The 25,463-nt window shown below is 39.6% G+C and overlaps 1 protein-coding gene across 2 annotated transcripts in view; it reads left to right on the forward strand.

The window, feature by feature from the left end:
• Positions 1-23,260, forward strand: part of TESPA1 (thymocyte expressed, positive selection associated 1) — a 35,556-nt gene extending 12,296 nt beyond the window's left edge. Inside the window, exons 4-10 of one of the 2 annotated variants that reach the window (XR_003914331.1) lie at positions 5,526-5,575; positions 6,194-6,247; positions 7,024-7,060; positions 7,334-7,432; positions 8,706-8,914; positions 11,173-13,181; positions 22,495-23,260. Coding sequence is in view for 1 of the 2 variants with exons in the window: in XM_029954232.1 (XP_029810092.1) it covers positions 5,526-5,575; positions 6,194-6,247; positions 7,024-7,060; positions 7,334-7,432; positions 8,706-8,914; positions 11,173-12,119 (1,396 nt within the window). In the remaining variant the exon portion in view is untranslated. Of the gene's footprint in view, positions 1-5,525; positions 5,576-6,193; positions 6,248-7,023; positions 7,061-7,333; positions 7,433-8,705; positions 8,915-11,172; positions 14,990-22,494 lie in introns of those variants that run through there. The other variant, XM_029954232.1, reaches the window with a different exon arrangement.
• The last annotated feature ends 2,203 nt before the right edge of the window (positions 23,261-25,463 follow it).

Here is a 25,463-nt window from a genome sequence, read left to right on the forward strand (position 1 = left end):
GATGGCAAGTGTTTGGGGTGACTGTGGGCACTGGGCCGTGAATGAAGTGCGGCTCTGGGCCAAGACTAGGTTAAGAGTGGAGGTCTGGAAATCCAGGTTGGATGTGGTCTAGAGCCCAGAATGATGGAAATCTGCACTTGTGGGCACTGTCCGGGCTGTTTCTGATCCCTTCTCCATTGCTTCTCCTTCAGACTGAAGTCTGACACTGTATAACAGGAGTTAGAAACCCAATTGTTCCTTTTTTCTTTTTAATTTAAAATCAAGTTAGTCTGCAGTGTAGTATTGGTTTCTGGAGTAGAATCCAGTGATTCATTACTTACATATAACACCCAGTGCTCATCCCAAGTGTCCTGCTTAAGGCCCATCACCCATCTAGCCCATCCCCCACCACCTCCCCTCCAGCAACCCTCAGTTTGTTCTCTGTATTTAAGAGTCTTATATGGTTTGACTCCCTCTCTTTTTATCTTATTTTTCCTTTTTTTCCCCTAAATTCATCTGTTTTGTTTCCTAAATGTCACATATGAGTGACATCATATGATATCTCTCTGAAACCTAATTGTTCTTATGATGTTAGGAATTCAACCCTGTGTTTATTTCTACTACAGAACACAGGAAGCAGTGAAGAACTGGAGAAGGTACTTCAAGGCAAAATGTAGTATCTCTTTCCTCAGAAACAGTAAAATATGAGACCCCCACACCTCATCACTACCATCTTAGGCTCAGTCTACCCAGACACAGAGGGAAAGCTTCTATGCCCTACTTGAACCCCATCCTTTGTGTGATGATGCTGAGAATTCAGCTCCTGAGTTCCCCTCCAGGAATGTTCCAAACATTACATAGCCTCGAATCTGAACTCACCTATAAACATATAAACAAACCCATCCTTGCTTATTTGGTAGGAAATGAATCATCTAAGATCATTTATTTCAACTCTGTCACAGAAGGTAATGCTAGGAAGGACTTATTTTGTGTGTTTTTGTGGTTTACAAAACATATTGTCCTTATTGTCCTAGTCTGGGTCATAATTCCTTGGCTTCAAAGTCAGTAAAAGGCCCTCAAAGTTCAGGAAGTGAAAGGATGGTGGTGATAGAAATGTTTGCACATTTTGGTGCATCACAACTGTCCTAGGATTTAGGATGCCTCACCTGATTCCTACTGAAGAACCAGTCATTTCTGTTAATGTCTTTCTGTCATGAACTACTACTCTTGAGTCAATTTACATCAGTAATTTTTTAAAACCTTTTTAAAATTTTGTTTATTTTTATTTTTTATATTTGTTTATTTTTGAGAGACAGAGCATGAACAGGGGAGGGGCAGAGAGAGAAAGAGACACAGAATCTGAAACAGGCTCCAGGCTCTGAGCTAGTGGTCAGCAGAGAGCCCGATGCGGGGCTTGAACCCACAAACTGTGAGATCATGACTTGAGCTGAAGTTGGATGCTCAACCAACACAGCCAGCAAGGTGCCCCAACCTCAATAATTATTGACAGTGCATTTGCCAATGTCTGATTGTCTAAATGTCCTCAAATGAGGCCAAGTAGTTAAAAATATTTGACTTAAAACATACTATGTTGTAGCTGAAAAGAATAAATTCACAGAAAACAAGATTTTAAACTCCAGATATTACCTTTCCCTACCTGTATTCTACAAAGATAAACCCTAAATAAAACATGGGCTGAAAAAATAGTCTGGTGAGTAAAAAGGTTCCAAGATTTGAGCCAAAACTTGTGCTATTTGTATAACCACCTGTAAGAAAACAATTGACACTTCTTCTATCTCAGACTCTTCGCCCAGAAAGTGGAGAGCTAGAATAATAAAGTTTCAAAGTTTCTTGTGAGGTTTAAATGATATAATATATGCACAAGTGTTTTATGCTCTGTAATAATACGTGAGCGGTGAGTTTTATAAAGGAGGGGCTTTGTGCTACTAGAAAATTTCACAAAATAGATCTGCCTGTATACTTAGCATCTGTCTGTCTAGATCTCTTTATTTCTCAGAAAAATATGTGCAAAAGGTATACACACCAACTCTAGGATAGTGGTTACCTCTGAGAAAGAAAAAGTAGGAAATATTGGGAGTAAAATGAGGCTGTAGTTATATTTTTAACATTATATTTATATTTTTATTAAGAGAGTTCAGAAACTAAATATGACAAAATGCTTATAGATGTGAAAGTAGGGTGGCAAGTACAAGGGTATCTGTCATATATTTTTTACCTTTCTATGTGTTGAAAAAATTTTAATAGTCAAATTTTAAAAAGCCCACAGGAAAGTCTCTTAACACACATTTGTCAAGGCACCTGCATGACTCAGTCAGTTAAATATACAATTTTGATTTCAGCTCAAATCATGATCTCATGGTTTATGAGTTCGAGCCCCACATTGGGCTCTGTGCCAAGAGTGCAGAGCCTACTTAGGGTTCTCTCTCTCCTCTCTCTCCCTCTCCCTCTCTTTCTCTCAATATAAATAAGTAAACTTAAAAAGCCACACATTGGTCTCTGGAGGGGGAATTATTAGGCTTATAAAATATTTCCAATTAGATCTATTTTCAAACCCTCCCTAATACAAATGGAATACTTTTTAGTTATATGGGAAAATTAGAAAAATTCAAGGTTGATGATGATTGATGGTAGCAAGAGAACTCTTGATTTTGGTAATAGACATTGAAGAAGATAGGAAAAATGCATTCCATATATGACTTTCTCAGTCACCACAGTTTTCAATTCTTAGGCTGTCAAGACCACAGAGGAGACAAGATAAACAAGGGACCCACATTCACTGGATATCTGTCCACTGTGTTGACAGGTGCCTGGGAGGCACTTTTCAAATTTTATTTCAAGGCTACATGGTTTCCATTTCCTTTCCAATGCCAAATAAACATGCTCTGATCACAAGACAGTTTTGTTTTCTGACAAGCTCTCCAAGAAAACCCACCAACTTCCTGGGTAATTTAGCGTCAGTGTCTCTCAGTGTATTGAATCTAGTGGCAGACCATTCTGCTGCAGATCTAGATCATGTATATCTTCACAAACTATGCCTCTCCTTTCTCTTTCTCCTCTTAAAGCTCCCAGGGGGTTTATGTACCCCCACATTATGAACATACTGCTTGTGAATCATAAGAGGTAGGGTTAGGAGCCCAAGAATCATCTGTGTGATCTTCAGTTTTAATCTCACAGTCACGATCTATAGAAATTGCTGGAAGAAGTTAAAAATACTCACATCCTTCTCACCATCCAATCCTTCTCCTACTTTTGTTTATGAACTGGGTATATAAGACAAGTAGTACCTTGGCTCTTCTATTTCAAACTTGAGATGATGCTAAGGAACCTTTTACCGAAAGATGGAGAGAGAGAAGCAGCTATGAATCTAGTCTCTAGTCATGGGTTTTATGTCCTAAGCATTAACACAGGAAAAGCCTGGGACTTGGGTGATGGCCATGAAATTTTAAATCAACTTCAGGTCAATCAGTAGATCCAGGCTCATGGCATACTTCTGTAGTAGACTCCCACATACGCATGCCTACTGTTCCAAAGCTCATCCTGGGCTGGTTCTCATATAGAGAATATAGACATGCCTGCCAGGGCACAACTAGAGAAGAGAAATGTAGGCTGAACACCCAACAAAACTTGTATCTAGTGAATAGGACTGAGTTTTGCTTGCACAAACCAGAAATTTTACCAGTGGTATTTATTAAAGTAAATTTTATTGAAGTATAACATACATATAATAGAATTTTTCTTTTTAATATAACCAAGGTACAGCTCACCAGGTATAAGTTTCAATTACACTAGATGAATAAGTTTTAGAGATCTATTCAACATCGTGCCTATATTAATAATGCAGTATTGTTAACAATGCAGTATTGCACACTTTGAAATTTATTGAGGGTAGATCTCATGTTAAATGTCCATTCGTTTTTGTAGTTGTGAAGAATTAATTTATCATACAATTTGTCTATTTTACAATAGAGATTTGGTGTCTCCCAGTTCTTGAGGGCTTTGAAACTTGTATTATGTGTAGGTACAGCACATTAAATGCAATAGTCGATCTCACTATTCTAATAGTTGACTTCATATGTTATGGTTTTTTAGTAGTAATAGTAAATATAAATTTATCCTGATATTTGTAATAGTATACATGCTAACATATATGTTCATAATATTATATTAAAATATATTTTTGTGTAATTATCTGTTAGGAAGAGATGCACATTTGTAGAGTTACCTATTCTTTTTTTAGATTTAAATGCAAGTTAGTAAACATAGAATTTAGTGAGTCATCACTTACAAATAATACCCAGTGCTTTTCCCAACAAGTGCCCTCCTTAATGCCCACCACTAGGTTAGTTGTTCTCTGTATTTAATAGTCTCTTATGGTTTGACATTTTATCTTATTTTCCTTTCCTTTCCCTTATGGTCATCTGTTTTGTTTCTTAAATTCCAGATATGAGTGAAATCATATGAGAGTTAACCATTCTTAATTACCTATGTGTATTATTATAATGTACCTTGATGGGCAACTTTTTTTCATGAAGGCATAAAAATACAGATTTTTGGGAAACATGGATGATTTTTCACTATTGAAAGGAAGGTACCAATAAAAGACGTCTATATATGCAATGATTTATTTTGTAAAACTTAAATACAACTTGATCTATGGATGTTCAGTTAGTAAACTCATTCCCATTAATGAGTAATTAAACATTTCATTGAGTGATTACATATTGAGATTAGATTCAAAGCATCCTGTGCAACTTCCCTTTTAAAAACTTTTAGGAAAATGAACTCTAAAATTCACAACACATTAGTCCTTGGAGGCGGACATTTCTAGGTATCCACATCCCCTCACGCAATATCTGAGAACAGAACAGCAGCCAGGAAGCAGGAATGCAATCACCTGTTTTAGACACAGAATTCCTCCTTGTTTGTAAAACTGAGTTGTTTCTCACTACCATGGATGCTGATTTTCTGTCCTCTTGTGGAGATGGTAAATGTTTGATAAGGCCGTACCTCACAATGTAAAATTAGAGTCTCTAACCAAGATGTAGTTTCTGCTGCTTCCTGAGAGATATGATCATCTTCAAGAACGTGGTGCACAGTGAAGGAAGAGGGCATGGGGAGCTAAGTTGACCCCCTTCTAAAAGTTGAAAAATAACAATCTTGTTTCTGTGATGTGGAAATTATGGCACCCATACCTCTGCTTATAAAAATGTATTTCTATGGTTTTGTTTCCATATTTTTTCTTTCCTATTTTACCTAGCAACTGCAGACTTGTCACTTTCTGGGCTAACTTTGGACGGAGTGGTCAGTACAACGGCAGCACAATGTAAAATATGTTCACTCCAGTCCCACTTCCCTTGACTACTTCTATGAATTTGTCAAATAACCACTCTGTCTTAGTTTTCTTCAACATAAAAGCAATTAAGTACTGCTTGATCTCATTGGAAAATTGTGTGAACTGTGAGATTTATTAGAGGAAAAGCACCTTGGAAAATGTAGTGACTTCAACCTTCATTTTTGCTCCTCAGATACTCTGAAGAAGGATTTTTTGAGGAAACAGGACAGTCAGGCTACAATGGTGAGTATAGGTTCTGTTGTTTCCTCTATTCTTCTAACTGGACAGTGATATGGCTGTGTGTGTGTGTGTGTGTGTGAGAGAGAGAGAGAGAGAGAGAGAGAGAGAGAAATGTGCATATGTGCTCATATGCACATTTAAGAATGCTGACTGACTGCCTTCTAACTGTCTGTAAAACACCTTGTAAAACTGTCACAAGGCAGTCTAGGAGGTCTAAAAGGTAGAGAACACATGGGCTCAGCTGAAAGGCTGACTAGTGCTCAAAGATTATCTATCTTGGTGGTTGTCCAGCTAACAGCCACTGCTATAAGAAAAGACCTTTATAAGATGTGTGTGTTTATGTGAGTACACATCTCCATGTGCTCACTATCTGACAGAGGACTATATCCATGACTATGTGATATAGGGGATAGGTTAATTATAGGTGGTTGTTGAAATCTTTCTAAGTCAAAATATAAATGTGATTTCTGAGGTAGTATATGTATAGCTGGAGAGAGCTTTGCAAACATGTAATGTCTGATGTGATTATGTGTTTATAGATGTTCATGTACATGTGTGTGTGTGTGTGTGTGTGTGTGTGCGTGTAAGCCTATTTTCTGTGGCCTGTGCCTTATTCCACAGGGTGCCTCAGCCATGGAACCAGCTTTGAAGATGATTTGACCCTCGGGGCAGAGGGTAAGTGGCAACAGCTCTCTGATATTGGAATCAAGGAAGAGGCTATACATTAGATACTTAAGAAATTAAAGGGTAGAATGAAAGGGGAGAGCTGTGGCTAAAAGCAATCCATTTCCTACATCTTATCTATAGGAAAAAAGTAGTCTCATTATGATCTAAGGTAAAACTCATAAAGCATCATGTGCACAAACATACTTCCTCACCAGCCTGACATGATATCTACCAGTCCATCATGAGGGCATTCATTTGGCTCCTGGGAAGACAACACATAAAATCATCATGACATTGACTGTCCAGACATCACTGAAACTTTTTTCTGTATAGGAAATATACAGAGTATACATCCTAAATACTGGGTATAAGAGAGAGATTGCACTGCAAGAAGATAAGCTTTTAAATAAAGGTTGGAGGTATTACAATGTACCAGTGTCTTCTGGGACCTGTAGAGACTCACATTGTGGGGCAGGAACACTAGCATAGAGGGCTGAATGATGTTATCCTCCTTAGGACAGAGAAACTCTTGTCTAGACACAAGTCTTGGTTTATAAGTTCAGAGGCTTAGGGCCACTTGTTCTCTGCCATGTCTGTCCCCCTTTCAGATCTATGTTTGATCATCTTTAGATACTCGCATGAAGAGCAGAGTTCATAGGGTTCAGCAAGCCTGTAGTAGTGACAGAGGGGAATGGAGGGAGGTGAGTTTTAAGTTCAGAGAGGCAGCATAGGTGATTTTCATCTTCTCTTCTAACTTTCATTTTGCCTTTTTGTTCCTTGTCCAGCCACACTACTGGCCACCAATAGCAAAGTCTTCTCCAGGTAAGTGTTAGGGTCACCCAGACTGAATGATGTCTTCTTTGGGAACTACTGAACTAGGGTAGGTGTCATAGTCAATGAGATAAAAAACAAAGAGGTAAAGAGTCGCAATAGAGAGTGAGATTTTCCAACCAAGAATGAGGCCCTAGACTGAGTTTGCACAGTAGATGGTAGAAGGTACACAGGAGAAGATAAATATGCCCAGCAGACCATTTCTTGGAGCCAGGATACAGACAGCTTACAAGATTCATGTGACATCAGCTTTTATCCCTGCAGGAGTTTCCTGGAGACAGCCCGGCCCTGCCAGCTACTGGATCTTGGCTGCAGTTTGGCTTCCAGCAGCATGACTAGTGGGACCAATAAGACTAGTTCAAGGTAGGTACTAGGTTTGGCAGGGCTCTATGAGTTGGGAAGAGGAGAGGCAGAAGAGAATGGAACCAAGAGCCCTTGCCCATTTTTTTTTCTTGAATACCTTACTGAAAACTTTATGCAGTCACATACTTGAGAAATATGTCCACATTTGCTTCAAGAACAATGGGGGTGGGGGGTTGCAGTACAGAGAAACCCACTGTTCAGAGCTAGATGTTGTGCCCTATAGGAGTGAACGTGTACCTAAGGAGGTGTAGTATGGGTATCATCACAGTTCCTAGACTTACAGAAACGGTTCTCAGAATTATTAGCCATGTAACTATCTTTAGTGATTTGTCCTCACTGAGTCTCCACCCTAGCCAAACCCCACTTCAATTAAGTTATAATCTCTGGAGATGAGACTCAGATATCTGCACTTTTTTACTGAAATAAACTTGATATACAATGTTATATTATTTTCAGGTGTACAACATAGTGATTCAACACCTCTATTCATTATGCTGTATAAGATAGGATGTGTGGTCACCATCTGTCACCATAACAATGTTATTACAATATTACTGACTATATCCCTTATCCTGTACTTTTTATCTCCATGATTTATTTATGTGGAATGCATAGTTATTGAGCTTTAGCGTCACCCAGCTTGGTGGTACCAAGCTTCGGATGTAGACACATATTAGTGCCATACTGAGAGAGACAGAAAGAGTTTGATTTTCTGTAACGCATATGTTCTGTCCTGAAAATAGTGTTACAAAGGAGTTTACCTCTCAAAATCAGGTTTTGAACATTGGTTAATTTTTACCTGAGGATAAGAATAAAATGAATTTTGTGTTTCCTACACACTCACTGCCTAGTTGTCCCACACAACCATCAGGGTAAGCTGAGTAGCAAGCTGGAAAGCACTTGACAACAGCCAGCTAAATCATAGTATATGCAGGTGGGAACTGACTGATTAATAACCTGTAACCATAAGATTTCTTTAAATCTATAATGCTTTTGATTTTTTCAAGTTCCTCTCATAGCAAATTTTCATCCACCTGTAATGTTGTTTAAAGTACTATGATAGAATCTAATTGGATTTTTAAGCCAGGGCTGGATTGTAATTTTCATGTTCAGACAGAAAATGTAGGGTCATGGAAATGAAAGCGTTTCTCACAGAGTGGAGGTTAGAGAAATGACCAGGAAGGTATGTAAGTCTCCTGATACTTTTATTAGTTACTCTGGATAACCTTGAAATTCAAAGTTGCCTCTATTTATCCAAATTCCCTCGTTGCAGCATCTCTGAGATTCTGGACAAGGTGCAAGAAGATGCAGAAGATGTCCTCTTCAGTCTAGGCTTTGGCCAAGAGGACCACAGAGACACTTCTCGGATTCCTGCCCGATTTTTCACTACCCCTTCTCAGGCCAGAGGCATTGATTTCCAACTCTTCCTAAAGGCCCAGGTGCAGAGAATTGAGATGGAGGACCCTTGCCTCATGCTGGCCAGTAAGTGTTATCATAGGTCTGCTCTACTTCTCTGCCATTCACAACAGGGTTCAGTGGCTGTAGATCCTACTTCCTCTTGGTCAGTTTCACTGACCCTTTGTCTCTTGTGTCTATTTCCTTGCTGTTGTTTTCAACATGGAGATTTTTGATGTATGTCTCTCCTTCTTAAAGAAATAGTCTTGAAGACACTTAATATCACTATTACGTTTTTAGGACTTCTCTCCTTTAGAACAATCTCTTTAACTCTATCCCCACTTTTATTTCTCATTTGGAACAATAGAATGTTCCTCATTTATAGCCACTGTATTAAAATCATTTCCCTTTAGGGCAATTGTTCTCAAAGTTAAATATGTTAAATTGTCCAGAGACTTTATAAAAAATTCATATTCATAGGCTTTTTTCTCCATAGAGGGAGAGGCTCAGGAATATTAATTTTAAACAAGCATACAGAATTTTTATAATCCTTAGACCATATCCAGTGTAACAATTGTTTAAGTTGTCCTGATTCCATACTAAGGAAAGATATGAGAGCCCTTCTCTAGCTGGATGACGGATAAAAGACTCTACCTGATTCCTTTTTTTAATTAATTAACTAATTAATTAATTACAGAGATACAGCAAGCACAAGCAGGGGTGGGGCAGAGAGAGGTGGAGAGAGAGAGAATCCCAAGCAGGCTCTGTGCTGTCAGCAAAGAGCCTGACATGGGATTCAATCTCAATCTCACAAACTATAAAATTATGATCTGACCCAAAATCAAAATCAAGAGTTGGACACTAACCAATGGAGCCACCCAGGCACCCCTCTATTTGACTCTATATGTTAGAATATGCTTCAAATTATATTCTGCTACATCCTCAACATGATTGTGTTTCTGACAGTGTTGTTTCAGATTCTTTGCACCAGATTCAACTTAAAATAAGCTTGGTAAAACTATATCCCTGAGCGCTACTTGCTACAACAATGATTTTGAGTTGGAGTATTTTCACAACTTTAGATGATTCTTATGCACACTAAAATTTGAGTATAATTTATTTAATTTATTTTATGTGCCAAGTACATAATAGATGTTAAATTCTGGAAGAACAGCCTAGAGAAGAGAAACATAACTCTTGCCTTTTGGAAGCTTACAGTGTAATAGATGTATGTCTTATCACAGTGCTTTTCAAACATGGATGTGCACATGAATTGCCAAAAGATATTATTAAAATACTTCAGATGCAGTCTGAGATTTTACATTTATAACAGGTTCCTAAGCAGTGCCCATGCTTCTGGATCAGTGACCACACTTTGTGAAGCAAGGTCTCATATAATTATATAGTTCATGAGTGCAAGCCCCACATTGGGCATAGAGTTTACTTTAAAAAAATAATATAGTCCATCAATATGTCTGTACCCTAGTCCACTGGCTAATAATTGCCATTCTTCAAATTTGTCACTGCCCAGAAGCCTTCTAGAACCCTAAAATTTTGTTGCTGTCTAAGAAAATAATGTTGGTTTTGTCCTTTTTTGTTATGTTTGTCATCTAAAGCAAACAGTACTAGAAGCCTGTTGAGGATTGTTTAGAATATACTGACAGATTCATCAGGTGATGTCAATGGAGTACTACATGGCAATGAGAAAGAATGAAATCTGGCCATTTGTAGCAAAGTGGATGGACCTCGAGGTGTCATGCTAAGCAAAATAAGTCAGGCGGAGAAGGACAGATACCATATGTTTGCACTCATAGGTCTAACAGGAGAAACCTAACAGAGGACCATAGGGAGGGGAAGGGGAAAAGAGAGTTGGGGAGAGAGAGGGACACAAATCATGAGAGACTATTGAATACTGAAAATGAACTGAGGGTTGAAGGGGGAGTGGGAGGGGGTGAAGGAGGTGATGGTCATGGTGGGGGGCACTCTTGGGGAGAAGCACTGGGTGTTATGTGGAAACCAATTTGACAATAAACTATTATTGAAAAAAAAAGAATATACTGACAGAAGAAAGGGCATGTTAAAACAGGATATAGAAAAGTTCCTCATTCCATATAGAATTAATTTTTGGACTGAAGGAAGATATCTATTCAGGATGGGGAGTCAATACGTCAAGAAAGTCAAGAAAGGGGATCCTGGGTGTGAGAAATCTAAATGGGGAAACACTGGTGGGGAAAATGACATCTTCTTTCTGAATTTTGAGCTTTAGGAAGGCTATTGAAGAAAGAGATACAAGTGATAATTTGCTAATAACCCCCAGATTCACCATCTTCAACCCTTGTGCCCAGGCAGGTTTAAGCAGGTACAAACACTGGCCGTCACTGCTGATGCCTTCTTCTGTCTCTACTCCTATGTGTCTAAGACACCTGTCCAAAAGTTCACACCATCCCACATGTTCTGGAACTGCAACCCAACTGATGTGCCATCTATCAAGATTCTGGCTCCAGAACCTGAACTTCAGTCACCCAGAGAGCGCCTCCGGAAAGCCATCTCCAAGATGTGCCTGTATACATGCCCCCGAGATCGGCTATCACCACCCCATAACATCGCCAAAAGGAACAGCTTGGACCAAGTGGTATGGGAAGTGATGGACAGAGTGAGAGGAGATAAACTGGTCTTCCAGAAAGACCTTGGGCCAGGCTCAGAGGAAGATCCTCTTCCCCCAACCAGGGATATGAAGCTGCCCACTTCTTCCGGTCCATGTGCCCTTTACCCCAAAGAGGAAACCCAGCAGAGGATATCTACAATGCAAGCACCATCACAAACTCTGGATTCTAACCCAGAGGCAACCTGTTGTACACATTCTCTGCCCAAAGCAGATCTACAGTGGAGCACAGACCCTGCACAGGTTAAGAGAGAGCTGTGGGGTCTACAGGCCACCAATAAGGAAGTCCATTCAGCCAAGGATGAGACTTTCTGGAAAAGAAAGAGCAGAGAAAGAAAGAGCCTGTTTCAGAAGAATCCCATGAGCAGAATGGTTAAGTCATTGGACCTGTCCATCATCCAGCAGAGCCAAGAGCACCCAGGACTGCACCCATCTCTAACTCAGCAGCTGCAGGACACTTGTGAATTGGAAGACATGAGAGGGTTGGGGGCAAGAGAGAGGCTGGTACAGAAAGACTTTGTATTCTTGCCATTGGGTAAAGGGAATCCAGGCTCCCTATCCTCACCAGATATCCCAATTCTTGAATTACATTCAGAAACTTTGGGGAGTAGGTTAATAGAGAAGGATTAGTAGGTCTGATTTCTTAAGAGCATACAGGTTTCCAGAGCTCTTCTAATTCCTCATCTCATCTGATCTTTCTTGAAGTTTTTCATCAAGCACACCTGTCTATAATTTGTGGGATCCACACAAGAATATAGAGGATCATTATACACTAAGCTAAACACTATTAAATAAAATATGTTCTCTTCTACATCAATGAGTATGTAACCATAAAGACCTGGGAGTCCAGGTTCAAATTTAAATTCTTAGACCCTTTGGACTTCTGTGCTAAAACACAGCAGTTTGGACAGAGCCACCCCCCAGCTCCTGGACTCTCCCCTTCTCTTCCCATGCCCAGACCTCTCCTACACCATAAAGACTTTGCACATAGATTTGTGAGCTCCCCAGCCCGCATATCCAAAAACTACACACCATTTACTCACACAAATAGCCATCTGCTGGTCATCACTAGGGGTGATGCCTAGGGGTGCATACATTAGTCATGAGGTTAACCCTTTAAGACAACAGATACAAGGCAAAACCAGTACAATTCCCTGAAGAAGGTTTGAGGCCATCTGAGCACAATATCTAGGTATCCTGTGTAACCAAAGCATGTTCTAGAAGGGATAGTGCAAGATCCAGGTGGGCACATCCTATAGGTTCACCAACTTTTCATCCTCTGGACTCTCAAAAACTCAAGACTTCTCTTGCCTTGGACTATAGACAGTACTGCCATCAAGGGCTGAGCTCTCTTGGAAAAGTTCTCAGATCCTTGAGATGAAGAGAAGCTGTGATAATTTGTAATATCATTTGCATGTATTTCACATCTCACTGGACATGGACCTGCACCTTAGCTCCTGCCTTCCTCACTACCACATTCCTGCCACAAGAGAAAACTCCAGGTCTCTCAAGTACACTCAGCCTCTTTTTTCTCCTGCCACCTTCCATCCAACACCTTTCCCTACTGGCTCTGAGTTCTGCTGGGATCTTGGTTACAGGTGTGAAACAATAGTGAGGAGGAAGAGAGCTACTTGACCAACAGTCTCAGACACCCCCACCTGTACCAGACTTTTGCTGGTAAAGATTCAAGCAGTAAGTGGCGCTCTCTCTCTCTCTCTCTCTCTCTCTCTCTCTCTCTCTCTCTCTCTCTCTCTCTCTCTCTCTTTCCCTCCCAACCTCCCTCAGGCACTGATTCTCAAACCTGGTTGCATATTGTAATTAATTACCCAGGAACAATTTTTTGAATACCCATGATGAAGGGTCACACATTCTGTGATTCTGATTTAATTGACATGGCATGGAAACCAGTGCCTGACCTTTTGTTTTTAAGCTCCTCAGGTGATTCTGCAATGGCTGGTTAGATACTTCTCTAGATCAGCGGTTCTCAGACTTTAACATTAGAATCATCTGGAGGACTTGTTAAAATACAGATGTCTGGGCCAATCCCCAGCGTGTCTGATTGAGTAGCCCTGGGCAAGGCCCAAGAATTGGCATTTCTAACAAGTTCCCAGGTTATGCTGATGCTGCTGGTCTTGCAACCACAGTTTGAGAACTGTTATGGGATATATTCTATATAACCTTAATGTTCAAAATGTAGCCTGCAGACTGGAAGCCATAGTATCACTTGGGATTTTGTTAGGAATATAGAATTTCAGGACCCCCCACCCAAGATCTAAGGAATCACAATGCTATCAAGACCCATAGGTGGTTTATTTGCATGTTGAAGTTTGAGAAGCATTGCTAGAGTTTTTAATCATAAAGAGCTATATCCTGACTCCTGCTTTATAGCTACATTCTACTCAGCCCACATCACCATGTGGGGAAGACCCTTTATCTCACAGCCATGTTCCCCTAAACTCTGGGTTCCTTCCAGTAGGTCCGATGTCCACCGCTCTCCTCTCCTTGTCAAGGAAGGACAACAAATCTCACATAGGTGGTTATTGCAGCTAAAATGTCTTTCCTTTCTATGTGAGTTTAGCATTACCTGTGTCACAGGTATCCCTCTGAACACTTTAACTAAAGATTTATTATTTAAAATAAGTATAAGTGAGGCTCCCATAGTGTTTACCACCTAACCCCTAGGACTGTAGAGAAGATGGCATCAAGAAAAAATGATTTTTCTAATAGTAGGAATTGAAATCCTTCTTGAATGAAGTCAATGAGTCTTGTTTAGAGTTCTTTCCTTTTTGAATGTGTTAGTACTATTTACTGTAATTCCTCACCCAATAGTCATTTGGGTCAATACTCTAAATTTACTGTGTTACTTGTCCAGAATCACAGAGATATCTACACTTCTAACTCTTCTAATTTTCTGTGATTTTTAGAGTCCTAGTCACTTTTCTTTCTCTCGTACTCATTACTTTCATCTCCAGATATATAAATTATATGTATATAATAGTCACCCACAAAAGAAGTAAATATCAGAAGGCAGCAATATATTATATATAGTTGGGAGAAGTTTAGGATATGGAGTCAAATGACCCACTCTACTTACTCAATGATACTATAAAAATCACTTATCTTTAATTTCATCCTGCATAATAGGAGACTAATAATTTGTGTGTGTGTGTGTGTGTGTGTGTGTGTGTGTACTAGGCATTTATGTAGAGTTTCCACCCCTTATAGAGAGTTGGTGAAGGCAATGTAACATATTAGAACAACAATGGTGTTGCTGATTTTAGAAAAAGTAATCATGGGCATAAAATATTTAGATCAGTGATTCTCAATCCTAAAATTTTTTTAAATTGCTATTTCCTGGACCCTGGCCAATGGAGTTAAATGCGAATCTCTAAGATTTGGACTTGGGCATAGCTGTTTATTCTTCTTTTAAAGCTTTCCTATTGCTGCATAGCAAACCACCCAAAAGGTAGCGTCTTAAAGAAAAAGTTCTTATTTCTCACTATTTTGTGGGTTTATTGGAAGGCTCCCCTGCTTGTCTCACCTGGGCTCACATATGCAGCTGTTTTGAACTATTTGGCTGGGCTAGATTGGAGGGTCAAAAAAGGCCTCCCCCACACATCTGGAACCTTAGCGGCGACTGCCAAAGGGAGCCCTCTCTATGTGGTATGTCTTTCTTTGATAGTCTAGTTTGTCTTTCCTATGTGGATATTCAGCAAAAACTGAAATCCCAATGCTCCTTTTTATGGGTATGTTGCAAGTTTCACAACATCCCCTCTACCCCATGTTACTGGTCAGATCAAGTCATAAGACCAACCTGGATTCAAAGGGAAGGAAAACAGACTCTACTTTTTTTTGTAAGAGGTTTTAATTTATTTTTGAGAGACAGACACAGAGCATGAGTGAGGGTGGGGCAGAGAGAGAGAGGGAGAGACACAGGATCCAAAGCAGGCTCCAGGCTCTTAGTTGTCAGCACAGAGGCTTGAATTCATGAGCCAGGAGATCATGACCTGAGCCAATGGTCAGATGGCCAACCAATTGAGCCACCCAGGGGTCCCAGACTGTACTTTTTAATAGGAGTGGCAAAATGACATTGCAAAAAGACATGCGGAATGGGAGGATTGCCATGCCATCTTTATAAACGATCCATCACAATGATGCCAGTGACCAGGAGGATTAAGAATAACTGCTTTCATTAAAGGGCTTTATCCTCTCATATTAAAGATACACCAAGGGCAAGCTTTCATTCTGGAGCTAATTCAGACTCAGCCACAGCACACAGATTTGAAAAGGAAATTAATTGCTAGACTTATAAAATTAAAATAGAAAATGTAGAGTCTATCCTCCATGGCTAGGCTTCTTTGCCAATAACTTACTTAATTTACTTTGAAATACAAAACTTTGCTCAAGTGTTATTTGTCCAGCAGATGTCAGCCTCACGCAAGAAAATGCCAAGATGTCCAACAAAGCAGGCTGTGTGCAGGGTCTATAATGTTATACCTTCTGAGCAATACCTGCAACACCCCGGACACCAGTTCCTCTCACAAAACTGTCCCTTGGGAAAAAAGTATTGCTAGGAGTTATACATTTTAGATAAGGAATTAGATTTCATTTTCTGCCAAGGATGTGTGGTTAGAAATGATGTATTTCCCTTATTCTAAAGCATACATTTCCCCACATTTTAATATCTCTGAGATAAAAACAGATTTTACAACTGACAGTGCCAATGTCTGTTTTTATTCGTCCTTAGTGAAATATAAAGTAAGTGAATCTTGCAAAAGATGGTTTCTCAAATTCAATGAAACACAGTAAGTTTAGCAATTAAATGTATTTACTCTCTCAAGTAATTGAGGGAATAGTTTTGCAGATTTCCCTTCTGTGATTTCCTAGAACACTAGGAGATCTCCGCTTCACTGACACAGTCTTTGGCTGAGGCAAGGGGGCCACACTGGTTCTCAAATCTTTTGGATGTTCCATAAATTTGTTTAATCATCTTTTCACAAAGCTATGAATTATCTCTCTCTATTCACTCCTCTGTCTTCCTTTAAGACATCACAATGCCTATGAAAGCACCTGAGGACTGCCAAAATTAAAGGCTGCGTGATAAATATGGAAGGGGAAGTTCACTCACCACCATCTAAGGCAGAGCCAGCTGGGACAGTTCCTCAGACCTACTGAGAGACAATTCTTCTCTACCTCTTCCAGGACCTATAATTATCTCTCCCAGGGATTAATGATCTCTCAGGAGCTCTGTATCAAGTGTCAAGTGTTCACCTACTAGTCACCAGGCATGAGAAGAGTGTGAGCATGGGCAGGAAGGGATAGCAGCACCAGCCAGACATTGGATCCAGTATGTAGTCCTCACATTGCACGAAGATATTCAAAAGGCAAACGGGGGTGGAAATCCCGCTCTACTGTGCTTACCATCCAAAAATATCAAGGTCTTCATCTTCTAAGGGGAATTCCTTTATTTTCTAATTCATCTATATAAGGTGAGTACTTTTCTGTAGTTAGCACAAGGACACCTGAGAAAAAGATCTTGTCCCCAGCTATCAGCTTTGATTTAGTGTCTGCCAGAGAAGAAGTCTTAATCTTCCTCCCAGATCCTAGGAAAAGATGACCCTCATCATTCCTCATAATTTGCACCACACCCAAGACTTTCAAATGCATAGCCCTTTCTATTAGTGCCCTGTTGCTGAAAGTTAAGCTGTTGACCTCTATCACATTTATGAGAGGCAGGGCCAAGGTTTTACTTTTTTGTTATTGTTGTTTGTTTCTTTTACCAGATCTGGGGTAGCACAGGCTCAAATATATCCTATTTGCAAAGGGATCATATCTAGAGGTGGGAATTGCACTTTATGGGCCACTCTGCTGTTGGCAGTGGGAGAAGACAGGCACAATTAGGTGGGGAGACTGCGCAGAGCACAGATAAAGAAGGAAACTAGTCTTAGATGATTCCAAATGGCAGGTAATTCAAAGCTGTCTGTTGATAGTTAGTGGAACCTATATGAGCCAGGTAGCTACAAAAGTGCACTTTAATGTAAGATTTTCCCATGTAACAATATAAGCAACAAATGCTTATACATAGTGCTTACTACATGTCAGGCCTAACCCTTAGCACCATGTGGGACTTAAATCACTTAATCCTATGATATAACTTTTTTATTATTCCACATTTTACTGGGCATGGTTATTTTTTGACCAAAATAAATTTGGAAGAGCGACTATCTGTTAGGTGGTATAGGGAAAGATGCAGAGAGGGAGAGAGGAAAGCAAGAAGGCATCATGAGCACGTGATGATTATTTTTCTGTCTCACTTACAATTCTTACCAAGGTGGTTTTGCGTCTGTTGGAGAAATATAATTTAAAAAAAATCTTCTGCCACCCCAGAAAACCTCTCCAGAGAGGTATAAGTGGAAAATAAAAGTTTTATTTTTCAATAAGATGTGTGTGTGTCAGAAGCCATCCACTAGAGACAGCAGCGACAGAAAGAAATCTCGCCCTCTTCTATAGGCAGGCAGATAAATCCTCTTACATGCATACAATAACTAGTCCTGAAGGAGGAGGACACGCAGTCCATTCTAGATTCACCTTAGAACTGGGGCGGCCAACTCTGTTAGCTAATTGACTTTATCCAAAGAACTAATAAAACTGCTCATATCTTTATGACAGAGGTAGTTTTGCAAGTGGGAGCCAGGCACTTAAGTTAGACTCCTGGCCTCTCATGGGGACCCAGAGATAGGGAGAGAGTCTTGGGTGATTATTACATTTCAAAGCAAAGTCTTCCATAATTTTTGAGAAAGACATTTCAGGGTCTTAAAGGTGGCAAAAGGCTTATTTAGCTTTTTAAAAAGATTTACATACATTTCAAAGACACAAAGAACTTACAAGTTTTCTAAAGGAACCCACTTTCAGAAAAGGGGGGGAGGCTTTTCCACAACAGGGAAAATTAAGTCTTTTATTTTTAGTTCATATTTGCTATTATACTTGTGTTTGTATCTTTCCTCTCCTTGGGCCTTCCCTTTACCTGGACTGCCCCACTCTTCTTCTTTTGTGTGTGTGTGCTTTAATAGACTTTATTTTTATTTTATTTTTGTTTTTTTTATAACACTGCACTGTATTATAATTTATTTTTTATATAGTTTATTACCAAGTTGGTTTCCATGTAACCCCCAGTGCTCTTCCCCACAAGTGCCCCTCTCTGTGACCATCACCCCCTTCCCCTTCCCCCTCCCTCTTCCGCCCTCAGTTTGTTCTCAGCATTCAAAGGTCTCTCATGATTTGCCTCCCTCCCTCTCCCTAACTCTTCCCCCGCACTCTTTTCCATTCCTATGAGCGAAATAAGTCTGGTGAAGAAGGACAGATACCATATGTTGTCACTCATAGGTCTAACAGGAGAGACCTAATAGGAGACCATGCCCCATTCTTCTTTAGAGCTATGGAAGGAAAGATCATCTCCACTTGCATTGCATAATGCCCATTTTCTGAGTTACCTTTCAAATGTTTTGGTGGATTTCCAAGGCTATATCCAAAGCTGTCAAGCCACACAGCTTCAGGAGTCAACATTCATGTAGCCTGCAGTGCAATCATTGTTCCTAGAGATGTGTTGAGCAGAGGCCTGAGCTGCTTCCACAGCACTTTACCCAGCTCTTCAGGTAGAAAGGGACTTTCATGACAATATAGAACTTTCAGAGATATTACCTCATATAAATCTTTTAATCATTTAGACTAGATGAGAAATAAAATTACTTAGCAAGATCACCTAACTTATTAGCTAAAACTCAGATCTCCTGCTCTTTTCATCAGAACACACTGCCCTGAGTGTGCAGGAGTTCAGACTACTGATATGGATCAGAGCAAGCCTCACTGCATGTACTTGAATCTGACTATGATTAACTGTGTGCCCTAATCCTTTGCACTAAGCACCAAAACCTTCCCCACTTTTGTGACCACTACAGTTTGGCTGCCTTCTTATAAACTCACTGGCAAGAGGAATGCCATACAGATGAAGTGGAAATGCTCACATTTCAGCAAAAGACATGACAGGAAAATCAATTACATTTGTTAAATTCCATTAAATGGTACAGAGGCATAGAAAAATGAACTTCCCAGAGGATGACATATCCAGGTGAATCTAGACACATGAGTAAATGTCAAATAAGGCAAGAATAGTGGAGGATATAGAATAAGGGACAGGACATCGATATACCAGGTAGAGAGATACACATGTTCAAAGACAGAGAGAAATGGGATATCATAATGTTTTCAGAAACTATACCTTGTGCCAATTGAAGCGAAAGAGGGTATGTAGGAGATTAAGAATAATAAAGATAAGTAGAAATTATATAATGAAACAAAAGTCTTCAAAATTAAGTGCTTTAATTTAGTCTACAAAGATGAGGAGCCACTCAAAATTTACAAAAGAAGTAACACAATTAGATTTATCTTTTAGAAAAAAATCATTCTGGCAAAGGTATGGAAGATGGATGGAATAGGGAGCCAATGGAGAAAGGAAAGTCATTTGAAAGCCTACCACAAAAGACTGAGGAGAAATGGGACAATCAGAAATAAGACAAGCATACTAGGAATGGAGGGAATGAGAGTGGGGCTATGAGATATTTAATATGCCAAATGACTAAACTGAGAACCAGTCAGACTTTTGTTTGGGGGGACAGGGAAGGAAAAGAAAAAAAAATAAGGAAATTTCCAAGTTTCTTTTTGAGAGATTAAATGAAAATTAATGTACTTTTAATAAGAACAAAATATAGTAGAAGTAGCAAGCTGGAAGGCAAATATTTTAAAGTTTAATTTTCAAAAAGGCAAAACAATGACTCTCATGTTAATATAAGATAAACACGTTCAAAGATTTTATTCAACTTATAATTAATAAGAATTCCAATATGTTTAAACTGGTCCAAAGACTATTTGAGAAGCTAGTTCTTTTAAAACTACTTAATCTGGGGGCACCTGGGTGGCTCAGTCGGTTAAGCGTCCAGCTTCAGCTCAGGTCATGATCTCACGGTCCGTGGGTTCGAGCCCCGTATCGGGCTCTGTGCTAACAACTAGCTCAGAGCCTGGAGCCTGTCTTCAGATTCTGTGTCTCCCTCTCTTTCTGACCCTCCCCTGCTCACGCTGTCTCTCTCTCTCTAAAAAAATAAAATAAAAATAAAATATTTAAAACTAGCTAATCTGAATTAGCTACAAACTGGTTGATACACAACCAGACCATAAACTCTCATCTTTGAGATTATTGGTTAACTCGAGAAAAATTATTTGCATCTCTAATCAGCATGAATTTTTGAAATAACCTCTGCCCCCACAGAGTAGAGAAGTAGCCAATAAAAAGAAACTCAAAACTAACACTGTACTGAAAGTACATCTGGTAATCTTATTTGTCTATTTTCAAGTCTAGAATAATTTAATATGATAAGATTTCAATAGTTCTGAAATACTAAAATAGAGAAGTCCATAAGGCAGCTAGATATAGGAATTTGAGATTGGACCTTTTTTTTTTTTTTTTTTTTTTTGGAATTCAAGCCTTATTTATAATAGGTGAAGAAAGGCATGAGAAGTAACAATTCACCTAGATAAAGATTGTAGAATCAGAAGTTTAAGAGAAAAAGGAACCCTTAGAAACATAAATATTTAAAAATTGATCAAAGGGTGCCTAAGTGGCTCAGTCATTTAAGCTACTGACTCTTGATTTCAGTTCAGATCATGGTCTCACAGTTGTGGGATCTAGCCCTGAGATGAACTCCATGCTGAGCGTGAAGCCTGCTTAAGATTCTCTCTCTCTCTCTCTCTCTCTCTCTCTCTCTCACTCTCTCTCTCTCTCTCTCTTTCTTTTTCTCTCTCTCTCTCTCCCTCTTTCCCTCCCCCACTCATGAACTTGCACAAGCACACACATTCTTTCTAAAAAAAAAAAAAAAAAAAAAGAAAGAAAAAGAAAAATTGATCCAGCAGAGGATGCTCATAAAGGAGTAGCCATATGGTTTGGAAAAAGAAAGTTTCAGATAGTAGCCGAATGAAGTTTGTTCCAAGAAGGAGGGTGTAGTCTTCAGTAACATACATCATAAAATATCCAGAAAGAAGGAGAATGTAAAGATACCATTGGATTTGCAACCACACAATGATTGATGTCATATTTTTATTTGTGTGACAGGGCTTTAAAGTATGATTGTGAAAAGTGAGTAAGAAATTATGCAAATAAAGTAGGTAAAGAGGTCCAGAGACTAAGGAATGCTTTGTTTTTTTCTAGGATGTGGAGGGTTTAAGCATATATATTTGCTGAAGGAAAAGAATCAATTGGGTGGGAGAGACCCTGGTTCAGGAAGGAAGAGAGAATAATGATGTGGGGTCACTGGTAAAGTGCCTTTGAAAACTTAATTTTAAAAAACAAAAATAAAATCCTTTTGGAGTATTTAGCCACGACCTAGAAATAGATCTTTCTCTGAGATGAGAGGAAAAGAAAAAGGACAGTTACATTGGTCACCTGGAGAAGAAGTCAAGAAATCGCTGCCTATTGGTTTCTCTCTTTTTCTTAAAAGAAAGGGTCATCACTAAACAGTGTAAGACCAGGAATTTGAAGATGATAGTAAAGATTTGAGACTGTCACTATGAAAAGAAAAGAAACATTTATCATAAGAAGCACCTAGTTGAACAGGTGAATAATCTTAGGGTTCAGTTCAAGGTGCATAATTAGACTGTCAGGGATTTAAAATTTTTCTCCAGCAGTGTTCAGCAATCTATATAAACAAATAAGGATAAAAGAACAAATAAGTACAAAAAAATAAGAAGTGAACAACACTTCTAGGAACCTCACTTCATGTTGAGCACAACAGAAAATCTTAGTTACATGAGGATTTCTTTGATGCTGCTGCTGCTGACTTTAAATATGACATAGTAGTGAGAAACATTTCAACAGATGAGATATAAAAGCTTCTACCAACCCCAGTACCCAGGGCTGTCTCAAAAATGCATGATATGTTTCTTTTTATTCCCATTTCAGACTTTTTCCACCACTACAACCATACATGCTCTGATAGCAGTGACTTCATAGAAGAGCCTAATTCCTACCTCTTCTCACAAAAGGTTGTACTGTCCCCAATATCCAGCTCCTGCTCCCTGGCCCTACAAACCCCTGAACTCAGTAGGAGGAAAGCATTGTGGTTCACTGGAAAGAAGACCAGACTGAGAGACTTGGAATCTATGCCCTGATGCCATCATAAACTACATGCACAAAGAAAGACCTGAGGCATGTTACTTCATTTCTCTGTGCATTCATTTCTCTACCATGTGGACATTAGAAAACACAATACAGACAGTGGTAAACTGGACAAAAATTAAATTATCCCCCATGCTTTGATATTCCCTAAGGCAGTTAGAAGATTTAACAGTGGTCGAGTCTGGGAAACAAAGATTGTTACTAGAATACTCTCAAAGGACTCAAAGTAGTGAAGGAGAAATACCACCTTTCAGCTCTGAAATCTTGGTGCACCTGGCAGTAAGTTCCCTCCGAGCCTCTACACATCCTTATGTGTTCCCAATTACATTCCAGAAAATCTTCCACAACACCAAAGTCCTGTTTATTTTCTTGAAGTCTCACCTGAAGAACCTGCTCTTATCCCAAATTTCTCTATCTCTAGATTCATATGTTCATAGGGAAAAAAAGGATAAGTGGTATTCAAGGTTCCCCCTCTTGGTCATCACAAAATGATCACAGTGTTTTCTGTTGGCAGAAAACAAAAAGCCAATAAAAATATTTTTTAAAACCTTGACATTTTTAAAGAGAATTAATAGTTGTGGTTTGTGTTGGAGGGAAAATATTCTGTCAACAAACAGGACTTGAGGACCTACAGTGTTTTCTGAGGCAGTGTGTGGTACAGAGCATTTTAGACTTGTTCCTCCTCCAAGAAAATTCTAGTAGAGCAGAAGCAGCAACACACACACACACACACACACACACACACACACTTTCAGTAATATATTACTCATTTGCCTAATAAATTGCAAGTGAGCAAAGACCAGAAAGGGGAGATTTGAGGAAACGTATAACCATGAGTTCAAAGAAAAAATATATCATACTGGATATAATGGGCCAACAAAAGTTGATTTTGAGAGAACACAGAGCATTGACCAAGTCTGGTTGTTGAACTAGGAGTAAACAAAGGACTAGAGGGTTTAAGAGCTGCAGTGAAGGGTTTTTAGAACATCTGTATTTGCTGATTAGCCTTATCTGATGGAAAAGTAAACTCTCTGGCATCTTTGTGACAATTTGGAGCTAGGAGCCCTGCTGAAGTTAGGCTCCTACTTTTCCACAGAACTTGGGAGAAAGGGACACTATCTTCCTGGACAATTACATTTCAGAGAAATGATACTCAGGTCCTAGAGAAAGACTTTCCTGGGTTGTAAAATTGAAATGAGACTGGGAGAAGATTTATATCTCAAAGGGTCGGAGAAAGGATATACAGTTACAAGCTTTCTAAAGTAAGTGCTCTAAGAAAATGGAGGTCAGGGCCTAGAAACTGTCAAAACTGCAGTCACAGTGAGGGGAATGTTTAGGCCATCTTGGTCATGAGAGAGAACAGAAGGATCTGAGATTACTTTATTTAAAAAGCCTAAGAGACAATATACCTGATGCAGTCTCAATGAAGAAATGGATTGGGGCTGCAGCAAGGGGCCATCTCCACCTTCGGCTTTGCCAGGTTCCCTAAGGGAATTGAGTAACTGAAAGATTCTAGAAAGTGTGGCTGGTGGGAGGTGGGGCTCACCATCTGGGGCAGTGTATGGACAAGATAATCTCCTTAGGTTTGTAACTGATGGATCTACATAGGCAATAACTGAGGGAGGAAAAACCAGTGCATTTGCTTCCTGGTCCCTTCCAAGGCAGATTCCAAAGAACTCAGACAGTAATTGGAATCATCTGGATTGGACTCTATCATTAGCCTGGGGAACAAAGGCTTCCCCTGCTCATCTCTCATATCAATTGTCTCCTACATCCACCTCACTCCATTTCCTCTCATTTTCTACCAAGGACAGCCAACCTCCTCTGCCTGGGTCCCTAGCCATAAACCGTCCTTACAGTGCTGGTGACAAGGATGGGTAAAACAGAGCTCCAGGAGGTTTGCAGCTGGACCACTGCTCACAGTCTCCAAGCCAATTTGCACTTCCTACCTCTCAGGTGTGGGTGAAAGGGGAAGGGTGGGTGACAGAGTGGTTGTTCAGTTTAGAAAAAATGGATTTAAGGGGTGACAGTTTGTGGCTCAGCATGTGCAGTGGGCCTGAGCATAAATCTTAGTAATGCTCTCAGATTCTGGTGTACCCCTCCTTACCAACAGTCCCCATCAGGACAATCTAGCCATTATACCGCAGTGAGCCCAAGAAAGGAGGAGTTATTATTCCCATTTCCACTGGGAAAATTGATGCCTGACAATCTTTGAATGTCACAGCTTGAAAAGACTAGCTTAGTTGTCTGTGAATAAAGAAAGGCTCAGAGAAAGGAAATAAATTTAGCTAAGACCACATGTGGAACAATAGATTATCTAAGAAGAATTAACAAGGAAACAATGGCTTTGAATGACAAACTGGACCAGATGGACTTAGCAGATATATTCAGAATGGCTGCACCAGTTTACATTCCCACCAACAGTGTGGGAGAGTGCCTGTCTCTCCACACCCTCACCAGCATCTATAGTCTCTTGATTTGTTCATTTTAGCCACTCTGACTGGCATGAGGTGGTATCTCAGTGTGGTTTTGATTTGTGTTTCCCTGATGGTGAGTGATGTTGAGCATCGTTTCATGTGCCTGTAGGCCATCTGGATGTCCTCTTTGGAGAAGTGTCTGTTCATGTCTTCTGCCCATTTCTTCACTGGGTTATTTGTTTTGTGGGTGTGAAGTTTGGTGAGTTCCTTGTATATTTTAGATACTAGCCCTTTATCTGATATGTCATTTGCAACTATCTTTTCCCATTCTGTGGG

This window comes from Suricata suricatta, chromosome 10 (assembly GCF_006229205.1).
Source record: "Suricata suricatta isolate VVHF042 chromosome 10, meerkat_22Aug2017_6uvM2_HiC, whole genome shotgun sequence".
Taxonomy (NCBI): Eukaryota; Metazoa; Chordata; class Mammalia; order Carnivora; family Herpestidae; genus Suricata; species Suricata suricatta.